At 39.2% G+C, this 21,989-nt stretch overlaps 1 protein-coding gene across 4 annotated transcripts; it reads right to left on the bottom strand.

Annotated features, from left to right (window-relative positions):
* Nucleotides 1-538: 538 nt before the first annotated feature.
* Nucleotides 539-21,956, bottom strand: Tubd1 (tubulin delta 1). Of its 4 annotated transcripts, none has more exons than XM_076869529.1 (9): nucleotides 21,923-21,956; nucleotides 20,371-20,587; nucleotides 18,118-18,265; nucleotides 17,114-17,330; nucleotides 15,540-15,771; nucleotides 11,686-11,850; nucleotides 5,962-6,102; nucleotides 2,510-2,693; nucleotides 539-727 (listed from the first exon to the last, which is right to left on the bottom strand). In XM_076869529.1, the coding sequence occupies exons 2-9, from the start codon at nucleotides 20,540-20,542 to the stop codon at nucleotides 625-627; spliced, it is 1,362 nt and encodes a 453-aa protein (XP_076725644.1). In that variant the 5' UTR covers nucleotides 20,543-20,587; nucleotides 21,923-21,956; the 3' UTR covers nucleotides 539-624. The 4 variants fall into 4 exon arrangements, with proteins under 4 accessions (XP_076725644.1, XP_076725643.1, XP_076725645.1 ...); XM_076869528.1 differs by lacking the exon at nucleotides 21,923-21,956 and adding an exon at nucleotides 21,488-21,876; XM_076869530.1 differs by lacking the exons at nucleotides 20,371-20,587; nucleotides 21,923-21,956 and adding an exon at nucleotides 21,488-21,876.
* Nucleotides 21,957-21,989: the final 33 nt, after the last annotated feature.

Below are 21,989 nucleotides of genomic sequence, written 5' to 3' on the forward strand. Positions count from 1 at the left end.
TCTTTTAAATTGGGCACTATGGCATGTGCCTGCAGTCCTAGCTGCTTGGGAGGCTGAGGCAGCAGGATGCCATGGGCCTAGTAGTTCAGCCTCATAGAGCAGCGTGGGCAACATGGCAAGACTCTGTCTCAACAAAAGTTCTCTATAGGAGTAACATTTTTTTCGTCTCTTGAATTACTAAGTAGATGATTTCATTGAGGACTTGTTATTCCCCATTTTAAAATTTTCTGTGGTATGATGATGCACCCCCGTAATCCCAGCAACTCCAGAGGCTGAGGCAGGAGGATTCCAAGTTCAAGGATAGCTCTGGGCAACTTAGTGAGGCCCTAAGCAACTTGTCTCAAAATAAAAAATAAAAAAAGCTGAGGATATAGCTCAGTGGTTAAGTACCCCTGGGTTAAATCCACAGGTCCAAAAAAAGAAAGAAAAAGGTCTGGGGATATAGTTCAGTGGTAGAACACCCTGGATTCAATACCTATTACCAAAAAAAAATTTTTTTCTTCATTTCTGTGGGTATGACATGTGAATGGAATCAGCATTTTATCTTGTTAGTTTAATAGATCAAACTTTAAAAACAGTAGTATTGAAAATATTTCAGTCCAAACATTCCTAAGGTTTTCAAAATCAGATGTTAGAGTAACTCGAAACAACTTGTTCTAACAATGTGAAACTGTCCAAAAAGTCCTCTTCTTCGATTCCAAATTTTGTATACTGATGAACGTAGGCTCTAGTGAAAAAAAGAAGTTGACAAATAAAAAACTTCAGGCAAACAAAATCAAACAATATACAAACAATAAATAGACCGCTTCTATCTCATGAATATTCAAAAATCACAGAATCTCTTAGAAATCTTATATTTGATTGTTTACTTCAAAGATTCGTGAACTTCCACCTTGTCAAGTTTCTGACCTTTTACCGTCCAACAGAATGAGAAGAAGAGGCACACAAGGGCTGGGTGCTCTGGCACACACCTGTACTCCCAGCTGCTCAGAAGGAGGACGGCAAAGTCAAGGCCAAAGGCCAACCACAGCAATTTAGGGAGGCCCTCAGCAACTTAGTGAGCCTCTGTCTCAAACTGAAAAATAAAAAGGGCTGGGAATGTAACTCAGTGATTAACCACCCCTGGGTTTATCCCCAGTACAAAGAGAGGAGCGGGGAGAGAGAGAGAAAGAAGAGAAAGACAGGGAGGGAGAGAGAGAGGCACAAAGGAAAAAGAAGAAAAAGAAGCATATTCAGGTTTGGACATCTACCCAGCATACTCTATGGGAGACGACTGGGTTCAATATGAACTCTAAAAAGTGTCTGAGAAATTTCATCTAAGGCTTGAAGTTAAAAATACATCAATCTGTTTTTAGGACTGTAGTGAAGCCTCCCAAAGTGCTTTTAAGAGAACATTTAATTTGAACCTATACTAGGGTGTCTTCTCAGTCTCTCCCCCACCTCAATGTTCTAAGACAGAGTCATGTCCAGAAAAAGACTATCAAGGGCAGACATTAGTTGACATAATAATGGCTGCTGCCTCTTATTAAGAGTCAATGAAAGAAAGAGGCCAGAAGAGGATAGAACGTTCACATCAGAAGAGTGAGGGCTTATGGAATGGCCACGTGCAGGATGACCAGGCACTTGGGAATCCTGGCTAATGAATCCTAGCTAATCCTAGCTAATCAGGCAAATGAAATCAAACAATATACAAACAATAAATAGACCACTTCTAACTCATGAATATGAATATGTTCAGTCATTTGAGGAATTTTACTTTAACAGTAAGTAATTGTCAATTGGTAGAGATCAAGAACCTGCTAGAACATTCTTTAGTGTCAAGCAGAGTTGAACTTCCCATATACATTACTGAGGAAGATATGAATCTCTTTTACTCTCATAAGCATCTTTTTTGGGGGGCAGGGGGTGCGGTTGGGGTACCAGGGATTGAACTCTGGGGCACTCGATCACTGAGCCACATCCCCGGCCCATTTTCTTGTATTTTATTTAGAGACAGCCTCTCACTGAGTTGCTTAGACCTCACCATTGCTGAGGCTGGCTTTGAACTCATGATCTTCCTGCCTCAGCCTCCCAAGCCCCTGGGATTATAGGCGTGTGGCACTGCACCCGGCTACTCTCCCAAGGGTCTTATATTTAAAAACTATCTTATCGTCCCTGCCTTATGGTGGAATTTCTACTTTAATTTCATGTCTACTCTAATTTCATTTGGCTTAGAAAGTACCCATTTAGTCAACAATAACAATATCAATATAATGATAATAGTGTAGAGCAATTATTGAGCATTTACTAGTGGGACAGTGTTCCAGGTGTTTTACATGATTATCTCATTTAGTCCTCACCAGAGTTTCTCAGTTAAAACCCACAGTGCAGATGAGCCACAGAAGTTACATGCCCAGGGCTTCCCACCCATAAAGTAGCATCTGGGCTTATTCCAGATCCTTCATGGATCATGCTCTAACACTGTTATGTGTCTAAGGTGAGAAGGTCTATAGATTTCTTTCTTACTTACTTTGAAGCAAACATATTCCACGCTTTGCCCACAATCATATCAAGAGGCTTTACTATGAATTGGCTATTGCTGACGAGCGCTGCAGACTTCTCATATCTGTTAAAGGCTCGCTGGGTTTTCCACACATTGAAGGCAATGTCAGGCTGTAACCAGGAAGTGTAGAGAGCTGGATCTTTAAATCCCTCTAGAGTAAAAAAAAAAAAAAAAGACATGAGCTATTTTTTACAGCCTAGATTATTAATTGTAAAAATAAAGGAATAAACATTTTCTCATCCATTTCATCAGAAATTGCCTTTTATTTATTAATTTTTTACTCTATTATTTGCTGGGGGGTGGGGTTATTTATTCATTTTTTGCAGTGCTAGGGATTTAAACTGGGGCCTGGCACATGCTAGGCAAGTGTTCTACCACTAATAGTGCTAATACCCCAGCTCCACTTTGCCTCATAAATGTAGCTTTATATGGCTTTTGGATAAATGATCTACATTCGTTGTTCCAAAAATAAGTAGTAATAATTCACACCATTCAGAAAAGTATTAAAAAGAAAATTTAAAAATCACTAGGACAGAGTTAGGGATATAGCTCAGTTGGTACAGTGCTTATCTCACATGCACAAGGCCCTGGGTTCAATCCCCAGCACCACAAAAAAAAAAAAAAAAAAAGAAGAAGAAGAAGAAATTCACCAGGACAGCTGAAATGTCCCCACTTAGAGATAATGGCTATGAACCTTTTATGGACCCCGCTGTGTGCTCAGTTTTACACACAGGTTCATCCATATTCTGTATTTTCTTCATTGATGTGTTGTGAATTTGTTTGCATATCAAGGATCACTTATGTTTAAAGGCTTCTTAGATGAACATGCCAAAATTTAAGAAATTTCCTAGCATTGGCCATTTAGAATATTCCCATTTTGTAAAAAATTTTATACTGAACATCTCTTGTGTCATTTGCTATGGCTAAATTTTTAGAAATTAAATTATTTTAGGCATAGTTTAAAATTTTTTTTTTTAATCTAAAATGAAAACTATTGCCGGGTATAGTGGTACATGCCTGTAATCCCAGCAGTTTGGGAGGCTGAGGCAGAGGCTCACAATCAAAGCCAGCCTCAGCAACAGCGAGGCACTAAGCAACCCAGTGAGACCCTGTCTCTAAATAAAATGTAAAAAAAGGCTAGGGATGTGGCTCCGTGGTCAAGTGCCCCCGGGTACAAAAAAAAAAAAAAAAGACTATGAAGTGGGCATATCATCCAATTGACTTGAAATGATCCTTTATACATTACGAGTTCTTTGTTTAAGTGGCAAATATTAGCTGGGTGTGGTGGCGCACACCTGTGATCCCAGCAGCTCAGGATGCTGAGGCGGGAGGATTGCAAGTTAGAAAAGATCTAAGCAATTTAGTGAGACCCTGGCTCAAAAAAATAAAAAGAGCCGTGGCTGTGGCTCAGTGGTTAAGTGTCCCTGGGTTCAATCGCTGGTACCAAAAAAGAAAAAAAAAAAAAAAGCAAATATTATAAGGACAAATTGTTTTCTTCCCTTTCTTTCTTCTTTTTTTGTAGGGGCAAATTGAACGCAGGGGCACCTTACCACTGAACAACATCTTCAGGCCTTCTTATTTTTATATTGAGACAGGGTCTTGCCAAATTGCTGAGGCTCACTGGGAGCCTGTGATCATCTTACCTCAGCCTCTTGGGACTACAGGCCTGCACCATCACACCCAGCTTGCATGGTTTTTTTTTTTTTTGTACGTAATAAGAAATAGCAGGTTTGACACTGCTGAAGTCAGTTTATATTATAAGGATAAAATAAATCTAGAAACCAATCACAGATAAAAACTAATAAGAGTACTGCTCTTTCAACTTCTAGAAAAAACTGCAACAAAGTGCTAGTCAAACCCTTGCTGGGCAGTGGCAAGCACTTATATTCCCAGTGATTCAGGAGGCCAAGGCAGGAGGATCACAGTTCAAGTTCAGCAACTTAGCGAGACCCTGTCTCAAAATAAAAGGGCTAGGGATGTAGCTCAGTGGTAAAGTGCCTGTGGGTTCAATCCCCAGTATTGGGGGAAAGAAAGTTTGTCATAGAGATCATTGATTGTCCAACGATTCCTATTTTCCCCTTCTTCCCTAGTTGCAGGACTCTTAGTTTTTTTTCCCAGTGCTCAGGCTGAACCCAGTGCCTATACATGCTAGGCAGATACTTAAACCACAGAGGTACACCCCCAGTCCTTTAACCTCTCAATTTATTTTTCTTTCTTTTCTTTTTCCTGCCTTCCTCTCTCCTTCTTCTCCCTCCCTCCCTCCCTCCCTCTCTCTCTTTTTTTTTCTACTAGGGACTGAACCCAGGGGCATTTAACCACTGAGCCACATCCCCAGTCCTTTTTAAAAAAATTTGAAACAAGGTCTCACTAAATTACTTAGGGCCTTGCTAATTGTAGAGTCTAGTCTCAAACTTGCAATCCTCCTGCCCCAGCCTCCTGAATTGCTGGAGACCCCCAAATTTTAACTCTTCTCATAGCCACCTTTACAGTTAGGTGTGGCACATGACTCAATCCCAGATAATGAAACAGAAATGGAAGGGTGATGTGCAACTTTCAGAGTGGGGAGGAATGCCTTTCTTTGCTCATTCCTATGTGATTTTGTGTGTGTATGGTGCTGGGGATTGAATCCAGGTCTTCGTGCATGCTGGGAAAGCACTCTGGCACTGAGTTACTCTGCCAGCCCATTCCTATGTGATCTGATGGCCAAAGCTCTGGCAGGTGTCATGACTATGTATGTGGAGCCCCAAGGGAAGGTCGGCAGAACAACCAGATGCTTGGAAGAAAAGAATTAAACTTTTATCTTGTTTTAACCACTTCTATTTTGGTGTCCAGTAATATACAAACTGTTACAACAGTTCCAGTTTGATGTTAAAACACAGTTATTACTTTCTTTTCTTTTTCCATATTTTTTTCAACTTTTTTTTTTAGTTGTAGATGGACATAATATCTTTGTTTTATTTATTTATTTTTGTATGTAGTGCCGAGGATCAAACCCAGTGCCTCATACATGTGAGGCAAGCACTCAATCACTGAACTACAACCCCAGCCCTCCATATTTTTATTGGTGATTTTTTTCATTTTTTTATTATCTTTTTCCTCCATTTTTTAATTGTTTTTTTTTCTTTCTTTTTTTTTCCATAGTTTTTATCGTGTGTTTCTTTCTCTAAGAATAAATATACAAGTGGGATTGTTTTTTTTCTTGTTGATACCTGGGATTGAACCAGGGTGCTTTACCACTGATTCACATCCCCAACTTTTTATTTTTTGAGACAGTGACGCTGGCCTCCAACTTGGAATCCTACTGCCTCAGCTTCCTGAGTTGCTGGGATTACAGGCATGCATACCCAGTGGGACTTCTTTTTCAACCACTTGCAGGATGTGAATTGTACACCTTAATTTTCACCTTAACTTCTGCTTACCGAGATCTGCATTTTGTACCTCTTTCCCACGAAGGATGACCAAATTAGCAATGGAAGTGTTAAAATACAGCTCCTTCTTGAGACTCATTTTCCCAATAGCTGGAAGTCCGGATATGGGAGGTCGTATCTGCCAATCAATCCCTACCACAAGAAGGGGAAAAAATGTCTTGTGACATATATATTTTACATAAATTTTTATTAGCTATGTAAAAGTTGATTTTTCTTTCTTTCTTTTCTTTTCTTTTTTTTTTTTTTTGGTACAAGAAATTTAACTCAGGGAAACTTAATCACTGAGCCACCTCCCCAGCCCTGTTTTGTATTTTATTTAGAGACAGGATCTCACTGAGTTGCTTAGTTCCTTGCTTTTGCTGAGGCTGACTTTGAACTTGCAATCCTCCTGTCTCAGTCTCCTGAGCTGCTAGAATTCCAGGCATGTGCCACAGAGCCTAGCTTTGTGTTTTTCCTTTAGAATTTAAAAATTCTCATCTGGTTGAATTATTCAAACTGCTGAGTCCTAAAAAAAATAGGCTGAAATATTCATCATTGAAAATCAGGCATGGTGGTATATGCCTGTAATTCCAGAGACTTCTGAGGCTGAGGCAGGAGGATCACAAGTTGGAGGCCAGCCTTAGCCATTTATCGGGACCCTCAGTAACTTATGAGACGCCAGTCTCAGAATAGAAAGTAAAAAGGGCTGGAGATATAGCTCTGTGCTAAAGTGTCCCTGGGTCGTAGGTCCAATTCCAAGTAGCAATTAAAAAAAAAAAAAAAGGTCAATCTTTAGAGGAATTTGATAACATAGAAACAGTTATAAAACTAGATCCTACAACCTGATCTGTGCCATAAATATATTTATTCCTATACATATTCATATATTTAAAAAAAGAAAAGATTCAGGGGCCAGGAGTGTAGCTCAGCAGTAGAATGCTTACTTAGCATGTGTGAGGCCTTGGGTTCAATCCCACAACCACAAAACAATAACAAAAAACACATTTATATGTTCAAACTCTATCTATAATTGTGAAAAACTGTTGACACCCTAAAGTCCCACATGGGAAAATGACTAAGCAAACTGTGGTTTATTGACTTAAGACAGGTTGGAGCGGAATGTCTCAAACTACCCTAAGGAACATTGTGTTCCTTGAGATACTAACAGGTATTGCTAGAAAAACAAGTATTGTGGCCAAAAACTTCGGGAAGTGCTACTTTAAGATGTGGACTTTTTATTTATCTTCAAACCTCTGGCACTATAATCTAAAAATCTATATGCTAATACAAGCAAATGTAGAGAAAATCCACTTTCATAGTATTTAAACCTGTTATCTTACTTTCCAATATAATATATGCTTCTAAAATAATACATAGTGATTTCTAGTTAAACAGGAAATACTGAACATATACCAGTTTACTGCCTCTCTCTTTTCAAATTCCACAAAAGTGGAATATAAATATATATATATATATATATATTTTTTTTCCTTTTCTTTTTGTTTTCAGTGCTACAGATCAAACACAGGGCCTCCCACATGATAGGCATGTGCTCCACCACTAAGCAACATCCCTGACCCAATAGGGACTTTCTTTAAATGCATAAATAAGAGGGGAAAAAAAAAGAATAAGAGGAGAGAAGATAACATCAACAAAATTTTGGAAGCAGGGTCAGCAGATGAACCACTGGCTACTGAATGTAAGCAACTAGGAAAGCCAGGACTTCTTCCCATGCACTGTTGGGGTCCTAGAAGCAGGCTAGGCATTTCTAAAAGTGGACCAACAAGAGGATTAGTTAAAAATCTTTATGAGGGGGCTGGGGATGTGGCTCAAGCGGTGGCGCGCTCGCCTGGCATGCGTGCGGCCTGGGTTCGATCCTCAGCACCACATACAAACAAAGATGTTGTGTCCGCCAAAAACTAAAAAATAAATATTAAAAATTCTCTCTCTCTCTCTCTTTAAAAAAAAAAAAAAAATCTTTATGAGAAGCAGTAATAGTCCTTGCTCCTTCCTACTTCTTTCAGCAGAGGGAGTACCTTCCTCTATCCTAGGTTTCTGCTCTGAAAAGGTTAAAGCAGAGGCCCTAGCCTCAGTGACTCTGGGCACAGCCATGCTGTGAACCTTACCAAAAACGGGGTCTCTAAGGAGAAGCTCTTCTGAACCAGTACTGAAGAGACTGGCAGCCAGGGTTAGTGGTTCACACCTAGGACCTCATGCACAGCTAAGCACATGCTCTATCACTGAGCTACAGCCCCAGCCCCTCCCATATTATTCTGATTTCTAATCCTGTCTTATTCTCTCTAGAAGCCTTTAGAAGGTTCTCTCTGTCCCAGACATTCTGAAATTACTCGGTATAGGTCCTTCATCCATCTCAGAAGAATGCAGGACTCTTGAGGACAGGGATTTTTTCTTTTTCTATTTTTTTTTAATACTTCTTTCACAAAGTTACATCCCAGTTCTTTTTTACTCTTTTGAATTTTTAAAAAAATTTTGAGACAGGGCCTTGCTGAGTTGCTGAGCTTGGCCTTGAATTTACCATCCTTTTGCCTCAACCTCCTGAACAGCTGGGATTACAGGTGAGCACCACTACAACTTCTCACTGCACAGATTCCCAGTTTCTTCTTCTCCAGGTACTGGGGATTCAACTCAGGCACACTTTACCACTGAGCCAGTTCCCACTACTTCCTATTTTGTATTTTAAAATAGGGTCTCTCTAAATTGCTAAGGCTAAACTTGAGATCTACCTGCCTCAGCCTCCCAAGGCTCTGAGATGATAATCACGTGCCACTATGTACAGTACTACACAGATGAACCTAAGGCGCTTAACCACTGAGCAACATCCCCATACATTAAAAAAAAAAAAAAAAAAAAAAAAAAAAAAAAAAATATATATATATATATATATATATATATATATGTATATATTTAGTTGTTGATGGACCTTTATCTTATTTATTTATATGCAGTGCTGAGAATTGAAACCAGTGCCTCACACATGCTAGGCAGGCACTCTACCACTGAGCCACAACCCCAGCCCGCCCATGTCCCCCCTTTTTTTTGTGTTTTATTTAGAGACAGGGTCTCACTGAGTTGCTTAGGGCCTTGCTAAATTGCTGAGGCTGGCTTTGACCTTATGATCCTGCTTCCTCAGCCTCCTGGGCTGCTGGGAGTACTATACAGATTCTTGATTGCATTCATTAATCTTGTTCATATAGTACCTCTCTGTGGTGTATCAAAATTGACTTGAAGCTGGGTGCCGTGGTGCACGCCTGTAATCCCAACAGCTCCGGAGGCTGAGACAGGAAAATGGTGAGTTCAAAGCCAGCCTTAACAATTTAGTGAGGCCCTAAGCAACTCAATGAGACCCTATCTCTAAATAAAATACCAAAAAAAAAAAAAAAAAAAAAGTGGGGTGGGGCGGGGCTGGGGATGTGGCTCAGTGGTTAAGTGTTCCTAGGTTCAATCCTAGTACAAAAAAAAAAAAAAAAAAAGGATTAAGTTGGATGTGGTAGTGCAGGCCTGTAATCTCAGTGACTCAGGAGGCTGAAGCAGAAGGATTACAAATTTGAGGCCAGCCTCAGCAACTAAGTGAGGCCCTCAGGAATTTAGGGAGAACCTGTCTCAAAATAAAAAACAAAAAGTGCTGGATATGTAGCTCAGTGGCAAAGCACCCCTGAGTTCACCCCCAGTACCAAAAACAAACAAACAAAAACCCCTTTGTCTCTAAAATACTGAGTGAAAATGATTCATAACCTCAGAGCCTATGCCTGGTCAAATGGAAGGCTGAATAATGACATTTATAGCCTCAAATTCTTTACCTTCCAAGTACTCTTTTTTAGGAAGCTCCTAGAGGGTATGGTCTACCAACATGAGGGAATAAACCAAGAAAGAGGAGGATCTGAAATCCAATAAGCTGGGGCTATAATATAGTATGAGGCAAATGGAGACACCTGCTGGCTGTTTATTAACCTGTAGAGCAACCAATCCCAACCGAAAGAGGAGGAGGAGGGCTTTCCAAAGACACATCCCCAAGCAGATAGTGAAAGTAAACTGTTCCTGAGGGCTTAACATGTTGAGAAGGATTCATTTTTTTTGTAGATGGACACAATACCTTTATTTTGTTTATTTACCTTTTTTTTTAAAAATGTGGTGCTGGAGATGAAACCCAGTGCCTGGCAAGCGCTCTCCCACTTAGCCCCAGCCCCAGCCCAAGAAGGGAATCATTTTTATGGAAAAGTGTCAGGTAGATCGGTGATAGGTACAGTGAATACTGACCAAATAAATAAAATTATTAACAACTCTAAAAGGAAAAAATAAATTCTACATGAAACGTTAGGAAGACAATGGTGAATATCCAAAACAAGAAAATAAGACAAAAAAGGGTAGAAGCAAGATATTTTAAAAATCTGGGAGCAAATTTCAGAAGAAACAGCTAAAGACAAAGCAGTTTCATCTGAGCAAAGAGCAGTTGTAAGATAGGGGACTACTGTTCTTGATATTATAAATTCATACTGAAAAATTACTCCACTTTAAAAAATTGATATGTAATTTATATACACTGCAATGTATAACTGTAGGTATATGTTTAGTTGTGATTTTTTTGTTTGTTTGTTTATTTTTTCTGGTGTTAGAATTTGCACCAGGGGCACTTTACCATTGAGCTATGTCCCCAGCCCTTTTTATTTAATTTTTTAATTTTTTTTAAATATTTATTTTTTTTAGTTTTTGGCAGACACAACATCTTTTTTGTATGTGGTGCTGAGGATCGAACCCGGGCCGCACGCATGCCAGGCGAGCATGCTACCTCTTGAACCACATCCCCAGCCCCCCCTTTTTATTTTTTATTTTGTGACAGGGTCTCACTAAATTGTGGAGGCTGGCCTTGAACTTTACAATCCTCCTGCCTCAGCTTCCAGAGTCACTGGGGTTACATGCATGTGCCAGTGCACCCAGCTTAAGTGCACACTCAAACTCTTAAACAAAATGATTTTTTTGTTTGTTTGTGGTATTGGGGTATCCAGGATCTTGTGCGTGCGTGCATGTATACAAAGCATGCACTCTACCACTAAACTACCCACTAGTCCTTAAATGAGTTTTAACTACTTGATTTGAAAACTATATTCAGGGCTGAGGTTGTTGTTCAGTGGTAGAATACTCTACTCGCCTGCCACATGTGAGGCCCTAGGTTCAATTCTCAGCATCACATAAAAATAAATAAATAAAATAAAGGTATTCTGTCTGGCTACAACTAAAAAATAGTTAAAAAAAACTATATTCATATATTGCTTTAATTAAAAGAAAATAAAAATTTGCAAAAAGATATGGCACTCATCCGAAATGTTCTTTGGTGATGTCAAAACGGTGAAATGATTAAGGTTTCTTGTAGGCCTTGGTGGCTTGTGCCAGTTTCTGCAACTTAGCAAGACCCTGTCTCAAAAAAAGAAGAAAAAGAAGATTTCATGTGGGTCTGGGTATGGAGCTTAGTGGAGAGCACATGCCTACCATGCACCACGCCTTGGGGTCAGTCCCCAGCCCAGGAAGACAGAGCTGAGAGGTGGGAAAGAAATGAAAAAGCAGCAGCAGCCCTCCTGTGATGTCCTGGTGAGTTTCGGCAGTAGCCTCCCTGGCAAGATGAAGGAATGTTTATATCAACTGGCCCAACCCAGTTTATACTCAGAGCTCTAGGACAGGCACTTTTCTCAGCTTGTGGACTGTGTATTTTAAAAAACCCTTTACCTTCTTCCATTTTCGCATTAGAAATGAGCATCTGTCTTAAATGTTTGAGGAGGCCAGTCCAAGTAAACGTGCTATATGCCAGTGAATTCTCAGACATTTGAGGAATGTTACGAATACCCAGCATCTTGAATTCAGGATGGGGAACTAAATTCTCCATTAAGTCTCCTATAAAGAAAAAATAATAAAAAAAAAGATTTGAAGTAAATTTTTTTAAATTCTAGACTGTTGACATTGGCCTATATACAATCATGATTTGTTTTTCTGGGTCAAATGCTTTCTCAAAGGCCAGAATTGGTTAAACTTTAAAATAATAAAAATTCAGAGAAAATGTCTAATACAGACCACATCTCTGGTTCATTCTGGCATCCATTTTAGCACAGGTGAGAAAATACAGTTTGCCAAAAAGGAAACAAGAATTAAGAAGCCAAGTAACTGAAAAATGTGAATGAATATTTAGCTAGATCCCAGGAAAACAAAGAAAGCATGAGGGCTAATATACTTTTCTTGTCTTTCTGTGTTCACTAAATATTTTGTTAGAAAATTTTCTAGATTTAAAATTAAAAAAAAATTTAGTTGTAGATGAACATGATACCTTTATTTACTTATTTTTATATGGCGCTGAGAATTGAACCCAGTGCCTCACATGTGCTAGGCAAGCATCCCAACCCTGAGCCACAACCCCATCCCTCTAGTTCTTCTATTTATCTGGTTAAATGATAATCAAAATTAGGCAGGTGCAGAGTGCAGTGGCACATGCCTGTAATCCCAGCAGCTCAGGATGCTGAGGCAGGAGGATTGTGAGTTCAAAGCCAGCCTCAGCAAAAGCGAGGTACTAAGCAACTGAGTGAGACCCTGTCTCTAAATAAAATACAAAATAGGGCTGGAGGTCTGGCTCAGTGGTTAAGTGCCCCCCTGAGTTCAATCCCCAGTATCTCCCAACCCTGCCACCTCCCAAAATCAGGCAGTCTAGGGATGTAGCTCAGTGTTAGAGCCGTGCTCAACTGTTTGGAGAGAAAGGAAGGAAACAAATGTGAGTGGCTGTGGGTGGGTGGGGGAGTAGAGGTGTGCTGGAGTTTGATCCCCAGCACTGGAATTAAAAAAAATTAAAAAAAAAAAAAAAAGAAAAGAAAAGAGAAAGAAAAAAGCCTGCTAACATGAAACCCTACTTGGAAAGAAGACAAAATTAATAAAGTCCTTGAGACAGAAATGTGCCTATTTTTAGAAACTTATATTTGTAATGAAATTGAATTAAGGAGAAAGGCTAATTTGTTTTACATTGACAGTTGTTTTATTTATTTATAGAAAATACCTACAGCAGAGAGAGAAGAATGTATTGCCATAATATAAAATGTAAATTTTATGACATTTTGAGTGAATACTCATGTCCTATGTCCTAGTGAAAAGAAAAATTTTGACACAAACATCTACAAAATGCTGCAAAAGTGGGTTTACACTAGTGGAGTTTCCTCTAAACATAAGAATCCTTTTCTATAAAACACCTAGAGTCAAAGTCTAGAGTAAAAGTAACACATAGAGTTGGAGTTGTGGCTCAGCGGTAGAGCGCTTGCCTAGCACGTGCAGGGTCCTGGGTTTGATCCTTAGCACCATGTAAAAATAAATAAAATAAAGGTATTGTGTTTAACTACAATTAAAAAAAATATTTAAATAAATAAATAAAAATAAAGATAATATGTCCATCTACAACTAAAAAAAAAAAGTAACACAATCACCAAATAACACATGGATTTTTTTTCTTTGGCAGTCCTGGGAATTAAGCCCAGAGCTTTCGACTTACAAGGCAATCACTCCTGCACTGAGCCACATCCCCAGCCCTCCTCTCCAGCTTTCTTGTTCAACTGCTGTCACCTTACCCATTTTTGGACCTCACTAAGAGCCTAATCCACCAACCTCTTCCCATCATCAGACTTCTTCTTTCTGGCAAACTCCCAGTCTTGGATCAGTCCCTCTCCTCACATTCTCAGTCAGAGCACAACTGAAGAAAATCAGACCACATGGCAGATTGGGACCCCCCTTAAGTTCTCAATTCTCAAACATAACACCGATTTATGACTTAGGTCCACGCTACTTATGAACTTCAGATACATATACTCCCCACCCAACAAGTATTTTCTTGAGTGTTTACTATTTGCCACAAACTGTTCAAGCACTGAGACAGAGTGGTAAACAAACTAAACAAAAATTCTCACTTTATAGACATTACTTTCGTATGTTCATATATGACCAATGTAATTGGTCATATTTACATGATCAATGTAATTCCACATCATGTACAACCAGAATGGGAAGATACACACACACACACACTCTCTCACACTCTCTCTCCCTCTCCCGCCCACCCCATATATATATATATATATATATATATATACATATATAATAAAATTAACCTCATATAAAATTTATTTTATAATTTATGTATAAAATATGTCAAAGTATAGTCTACTTTCATGTGTAACTAAAAAGAACAAATAAAAAAGTTTTTTAAAAATCCTGATTTTAGCACAACTCAGTGGCCCATGCTTGTGGTCCCAGCTACTCGGGAGGCTGAGGCAAGATGAAAACTTAAGACCAGGAGTTCAAGGTCAGCCTCAGCAACATGGGACAAGATAGTCTCAAAACAAAAAAGGAAAAGAAAATTTAAAAAAAGAAAATACACATGCTAAATTTTAAGAAGTAGAAGGCAAGAATACAGCTCAGTGTGAGGCCCTGGGTTTCATTTGCAGCTCAAAAAGAGAAAAGAAAGAGAGGAAAGAAAACTGGGACATACAACTTTTGGAGAGATCAGAAATGGAGGTAGGGCTGGGGATGTGGCTCAAGCAGTAGCGCGCTCGCCTGGCATGTGTGCAGCCCGGGTTCGATCCTCAGCACCACATACAAACAAAGATGTTGTGTCTGCCGAAAACTAAAAAAATAAATATTAAAATTCTCTCTCTCTCTCTTAAAAAAAAAAAAAAAAAATGGAGGTAGAGATAACAGAGTTAATTACATTTAGATGATCTGAATTGATAAGGTACCACTTGAAGAAGAACTGAAGAAGAAAGAATGGTGGGAGATGTAAAAATGGTCAGAAAATACAAGAGCAATTAGGAAGGAAGAAGAAGAAGGAGAGTGAAGTCCTCAAGCTGACAGGTGCAGGAAGGAAGGTCAAGAAGGGAGCTGTCAAGTATAAAATGCTGCCAAAAACTCAGGCTAAGACAGATCTACTGAATTTGGGGAATAGGCAGTTACAGTGGTACAAGGGACAGAAAGAGAGAAGGCCAGTGGCAAGAAATTAAAAAGGGAAATATATCATCTAGAAACCCAAATCAATATTCTAGATAAGGGACTTACATCCAGACTATATACAGAACACACAGCTAGGTGAGGTGGTGCATGCCTGTAATTCCAGTTACTCTCGGGAGGCCCATGCAGCAGGGGGGATCACAAGTTCAAGGCCAACCTCAGTAACATAGTGAGACCGTGTTTTGAAAATAAAATATAAATAGGGATAGAGTGTTTATTTTGCATGCACAAGGCCCTGGGTTTGATTCCCAGAACCACCTCCCAAAACAATAACAAAAAAAAAAAAAAAAAAAAAGAAAGAAAAAAAAGAAGAAAGGATCCTGAATGATTCACAGTTAGTGTATAGGATCTACCACTCTTGAGAAATTTAGCAACTTCTCTAGAATTTCAGTACAGCAGTTCAGAGATAAAAGCAGGCCTGAGAGAAGGTTTTTGAGATGAGGGAGACTTGAGTGTATCTTCAGGTGGAGGAGAGGAGACAGTAAAAAAATAACTTTGAGGGTTTCAGAGCAGGAGACTTTCATACAAATAGCACACAGAGGGATAAATACCTAGTGGGTTTCTTCTGTAGTGAAAAGCGCCTTCTTCAGAATAAGTAGGCTGAAACACACTTCCCAGCTGATGTGCAAGGACTTGATTTAAATCACTAAAGGATATCTGCTTGATATTCATGAGCTTTGCACAGATTTTATGGACAGCATCGTTCTCGTGAACAAGGAGGGCATCTGAAGATCGGTACAGGTGAGAAAGAGTCATAATGGAGTTGTAGTTCTGAACAATAACCTGAGGAGGAAAAGGTCAGAAACAAGAAAGACAGGAGAGAATAGTAGTTAAGAGCAGAGATTCAAAGGGTAACAAGTCTAGGTTCATATCCTGGCTCTGTGATTTTCTAGCTGCATGACTTCGGGCAAGTTTGTAATGTCCTTATGCCTCAGTTTCCTCATTTGAAAAATGGGGATAATAATTACACTAGCACCAGGGCTGGGGCTATAGCTCAGCGGTAGAGTGCTTGCCTAGCACATGTGAGGCCCTGGGTTCAATCCTCAGCACCACATACAAATGAATAAATAGAATAAAGGTATTTAAAAAAAAAAGATTTAGTTTAAAAAAAAAATAAAAATAAAATAATTACACTAGCATCCTAGAGTTCTAAAGATTAATGATATAATATAATGCAAGTAAAGCACTTAGAATCATGCCTTGTACACAGTAAGGGCATGACAAATATGAGCTATTACTATTATGCCTCCTTCCTACATCATTTCCTAGAATGACTTATCTTACTACTAGGCTGATCACAGGAAATTGGCCTGCATAGAAAATTTCCTCCCAATGGAAAAAAATTATTTGAGCTAGGCATGGTGGCACATGCCTGCAAATGCAGAAGTTCAGGAGGCTGAGGCAGGAGGATCTTGAGTTCAAAGCCAGCCTCAACAATTTAGCGAGGTGCTAAGCAACTCAGTGAGACCCTGTCTCTAATAAAATACAAAATAGGGCTGGGGATATAGCTCAGTAGTCAAGTATCCCTGAGTTCAATCACCGGTATTAAAAAAATCTATATATTTGAAGGCTGGCAATGGCCCCAACATGCGATCAAGGCCCCTGCTTTATATACAATAGCCAGAGGGATTATCTCATAAATGGGTTTCTCAGAGAAGAAGCACAGTCATCTTAGGAATTTTGTTCATTCAGTGCTTGGGACTGAACCCAGAGCCTTGTGCATGCTAAGCACATGCTCTACAACTAAGCTATATCCCCAGTCTTCATCTTTGGAAGTTACAAAAATAAGAAAAACTCAATTGTATAGAAATGTTTAAGCAAAGTTACAGGAATTGTTCATAAAAGTACCGTATTGTGTAATCACTCATGATGCTGTAACTTAATGTTTTCTTTTTTTTTTTTAATATTTTTTTGTTCTCAATGGACCTTTATTTTTTATTTATTTATATTCGGTGCTGAGAATTGAACCCAGTGCCTCACACATGGTAGGCAAGTGCTCTACCACTGAGCCACCACCCCAGTCCCTTAACATTTTCAAAGAAAGGGTGAGAGCCATCTTTTACTCACATTCATTTTAATTACAAAGAATAGAAAACATAAACTTTTCCATTAATTATGTTCATACCTCACCAGTTCCATAGGGCCATATAATCTGATTCATTCTTAAAGAGTTTGAGTACTGATCTTGTAAATCCTGTGTAATGAAGGCTCCCAGCCCAGATCCTGTGCCCCCAGCTATACTCATTATGATGAAAAAACCACTCAAGGAGTCACATTTCTCCACTTCCTTCTGGATTAGGTTCATGATAGATTCTTCATGCCTAGGTCCATGTACAGAGTAACTGCAATGCCAAAAGAAACAAACACAAACACTTTTCAATTTAAACAGAGATGCAATGCAGAACAAAGAAGTCTTTTCAAAGCTTTGAAAGTGAAGTAACTCTCATGAAAGGTTCAGGTCCCTAATGGACAAAATCTAAAATACACTAGTCAAACACATTTAACAGGTGATTATGACTATTAGCAGAGTGCATTTACAGGATCCTGAAAGTTCTCATTTATAGGCCATTCATTGAGGTAGAGCTTTCAATTACCGGGTAGTTTATGGTAGAACATAATATTTTATATATATAACAACAGGCCTACAGTAGTGGTTCTCAAACTCTGCTGCACGTTGGGAGTTATGGGAGCTTTGAACATCTCAATACTTGAGCTTCACCCCAAACCAATTAAACCATAATCTCTAGAAGTGAGCCCTAGATAGCAGTATTTTCCCAAGACCCCCAGGAAATTCTAATGTAAACTGCAGTAAAGTTTGGAACTACTGCCTTGTAGTGTTCTCTAGAACTAATATTCCTGCCAAATAAGGATATTGCATTGACAAGTTAGTTTGCAGCAGGTCAGTGATGATGGAAAACCCTGCTATAAAAGATCTTTGGTTTCATCCGTACTTGTATCTGAGGCAGAGAGAGAATGAAAATTTCTTCTCAGTGAAGTCAAATTCTCAATTTTAAAACAACAATTTCAAGATTGTGTGCTCCACATATCAACTGTGCAGTTGTAATTTCAGGGTCTATTAACTAACTATTAGCTGTAACCAAACTGAAAATCATGAGGAATTATTCTTACCCATATGCCCAGTTGTTTCCAGAACCTTGTTTTTGACAGAAGCATGCATGCTGACCATATTTCCATCGGCCAGACTGAGAAGCCTTTGTCAGAGTTTGATTGATAACCTTAGGTTCCATGTCAATAAGCACAGCCCGGGCAACTGGAACTAGACAGGGGAAAAAAATCAACAGAAAAAATATTTCATATGTCTTATTTGGGTAACTTAAAAGCATAAACTTCTAGGTCATCGAGTTACATCTCCTGCCTTAGGTCCAGAGGGGGTAAAAAAATCAGAGATTGGGAAAAGAAAGATTTGTCATAATGCATAGAAATACTGCAGCAACAGGTAAATGTAGACATTAAGCCCAGAGTTCTGTAAGCGGGATGAATCAGCGTGGGATAAAATGGTCACTTTAGCTGGGTGTGGTGGCACCTGCCTATAATCCCAGCTACTCAGGGGGTTGAGGCAGGTTTGCAGGTTTGAGGATAGACCAAGCAACTTAGCTAGACTCTGTTTCAAAATAAGAAAAATGAAAGGGCAAGGATATGGCTCAGTAATACAGTGTTTGCCTAGAATATGTGGCCCAGGGTTCTATCCCCAGTACCACATACACACAAAAAAGGCATTTTGGTCAGGTCTGCAATACCTGTTGAATGCTTATAATGTGCTATCTACTGTACTGGGAATACAGAGATGAAGCAACATCAAACCAATCCTAGAAGGACTCCTGGGAGAGATGAAACACAACAACAACTTAATCAGAGTGCACCATATGACCCACAATGAATCCATGCCAAAGGAGCAGCATATTCAAAGGTACAAAATACCATTGGTGCAAGAGGCAGCTCAAAATTGTTAAAGCAGAGGATGGAGGAGGGGGCAGAAGTGAAGGACAGGAACGGAAAGCAGACAGGGATCAGATTTTGGAAATTCTTGTAGGCAATGCTACAAAGCTTGAATTTGATCTTTTAGACAATGATAAACCACCTAGCATTTTCAAGCAGGTGAGGAAAATTGGATGTCTTTTTTAATACAGCAGAGTGGAGTACAGATGAGACAGATACAAAATTCTAAGCAAGGAAACCTAGAAAGAGTGTCTTGAAACACTCTAGGCAAGAGAGGAAAAGAGCCAGAACCAAGTCAATGACAGTGGAGATGAGAAGGGCAGAACAGCTTCCAGAGATATATGGGAGGCAAAATTAGCAGATTTTGGTAAGTGTAAGTTTTAAAGGCAAGATAATGAATGCCATGGGTATGGAGATGTTGCATTTGAGGTTCACATGGGAGATGCAACAGGAGATGTCCACTAATCAATCTACAGCTGGAAAGAGAGGCTGGGGTAGAGGTTTGAGAGTCAGTGGTACAAAAAATATAGCACATTATAGTGACTTAAATCACTTGGAAATATACCTGTGGGAGAAGAGGAGATTCTGAGGGAAAAAAAACTACTTCATAAGAAGAGTTCAGAGACTAAGAAGGAGGAATTTCAAAGAGGCAGTTTTGTAGTTAATGTTATCAAATCCAGTAGAGAAGTTAACTGAAGAAAAGAAAATCATGCAGCTGGGTGTGGTGGTGGTACAGGACTGTCAGTTCCAGCTACTCAGGAGGCTGATGCAGGAAGATTGCAAGATTGAGGCCAGTGTCAGCCACTTAGCAAGACCCTGTCTCAAAAATAAGATTTACATAGAATGTAGCTCAGTGGTGGAGTATTTGCCTAGAATATGCAAGGCCCTGGGTTCAATCTCCAGTACCAAAATAAATAAATTAATAAAAATTTAAAAAAGAAAGAAGGAAAAGTAAAACAGTAATGAGGAAGTCATTGGAAACTCTTCTTTGAGCAGCTTCAGTGTGTTGTGGGGCAGAAGCAGGATTGCAGTTGGTTAAGCATGACTCTCCTTTGGAAATCTTGGTTGGAAATGCTAAGACATAAGAAGGAATAAGAAAGGTATAGTCAAGAGATAAGTGTTGTTTGGTTTCATTTTTTATTTTTTTATGGTGTTGGGGACTGAACTCAAGGCCTCACATATGCTAGGTAAACTATCCACCTCAGCACTACATCCCAACCCATTTGGGTGGTTTCAGATTCATAAAGTCTAAGCATACTTACCTGCTGGAGGAAAGATGTCCTGGAGAGACAAAGATTGCTAACACAGAAACAAAGGGCCAAAATCATAGTTATTCCCTAGTGAAACTGGAAGGCACCAGGTACAGACACCTTAAATTAAGCAATTTAAGTCAGAGTAAAGAAAAGGACTATGGACTACACATGCCTCCATTTTCTTCCTCCCTGAAGAATCTTTCTTGGCAAGATGCTTGATATGCCTCATTTTCTTTTTTAGAGCAGAGTCCTTGGAAATCATGTGAGTCACTAAATAAAGTATCAAACACTTCAAAACCAATCTGGTTGCCACACTGACCAAGCTGCACTGTTACTATTGACATGCTGAGCCATGAACTAGTCCTGTTTCTTCAAAAAAAGTGAGCAACCTGTAACAGAAAAAATACAGAATCACTACATTATTAATAAGAAAAAGTGAGATGCCATGTGCATTAACTGTAAATCAATAAAAAGTAATTTTAAAAAATGCCTATATGTATATGGTATTATATGTGAAACAAAATAGGTCTATTGTCTAAAGAGCCAGTCATTCAGGAAGTTTTTCTCTTCTCTAGTTAGTTTTAGGATTTGGGATTTTTCTGTTCCCAAATGCATTCACACACAGCTTAATGGTTTCAAAAATCTGATTTGTACTCACTTTTTTTCCTATGTATGCATTTAAAATAAAACAAAGCAAACAAATCAAAAGAAATGCGAATTGAAGGAATTAGTAACAAACACTTCACAACACACGGACACTAGAAGTTGGCTCAACAATCGTAGTTCAATTAACGTTAATTTTATCTCTGGTAAAATAAAAACTTAATCTCTTTCCACCAACCACCCTTCTGGCCTGGAAACTATAATTAACACTTTAAAGAAAGTCTTTGTGTTTAGCTCAAGTAATACAGCAAAAATGGAATTTGGAGAAATAAGATCATATAATATAGTAAAGATCATTTAGAAATTGAACACAGGGGCTCTCTAACCACCTAGCTACACCCCCACCCCTTTTTATTTTTTGAGATAGGATTTCGATAAATTGCCAAAGGTCGGCCTCAAATTTTTGATCCTTCTGCCTCCGCCTCCCCAGTCGCTGGATTAGAGGGTGCAACATCGAGCCCAGCTAGATCTTCATTATTTTTAATGAAGACAATTTTGGTAAAGACTAACATCAAGTCCATGCAACACTGGAAATGAGCGGGGGCTGCGGGGGGGAGGAGTTCTGAGCCAGCTCATGTACCCATAATTTCAAATCTTCAGAGTAAGTAATATTATTCTCATTTTACCGATAAGAAAAACTGGTGCTCTGAAATGTTGTGTGACTTTCTCAAGGCCATCAAACTAGTAAGTGGCAAAGCCAAGACTCTATCTTTTCCCACCGGCGGAGCTCCGGGCTACCGCCACTCACTGACAGCCCTCCACTCCGCCGCGGTTTCCGTCGAGTTCAAACTTCAGGATCAACCCTCTCACTATGCGCATGCTCCTTTCCGGAACTAAAAAGCCACAGAGAACTAAAGCGTATGTTTCTTAAACGAAGAATTTCGCTGTACTCCCCGCCGTTTCTATTCAGAAAGGTTAATTACGCATGTTCGATTTCAATTTATCAACTTCAGATATGTTACGCATGCTCATTGTCCATCAAATTCTTTGGCTGACGATGCGCATGCTTTAGTCTCCCAGCGAGGCTTCGGGTGGAGTTTTGCGCATGTTTTTGCCAGTACCTGGATCCTGGAGATAGTTCTACGCATGTTCACTGCCCACAGTTTGACTTCATGGAACTCTATGCGC

The sequence above is a fragment of the Callospermophilus lateralis genome, chromosome 11, assembly GCF_048772815.1.
Source record: "Callospermophilus lateralis isolate mCalLat2 chromosome 11, mCalLat2.hap1, whole genome shotgun sequence".
Taxonomy (NCBI): domain Eukaryota; kingdom Metazoa; phylum Chordata; class Mammalia; order Rodentia; family Sciuridae; genus Callospermophilus; species Callospermophilus lateralis.

Coding starts and splice junctions, on each gene's coding strand:
- Tubd1 (XM_076869529.1), bottom strand. CDS start 20,542: ATGTCAATAGTAACAGTGCAGCTTGGTCAGTGTGGCAACCAGATTGGT. Junction 15,772..17,113: donor GGCCCTATGGAACTGGTGAG/GTATGAACATAA, acceptor TTTCCTCCTCAG/GTTATTGTTCAGAACTACAA. Junction 2,694..5,961: donor GGTACAAAATGCAGATCTCG/GTAAGCAGAAGT, acceptor TTTTTACTCTAG/AGGGATTTAAAGATCCAGCT.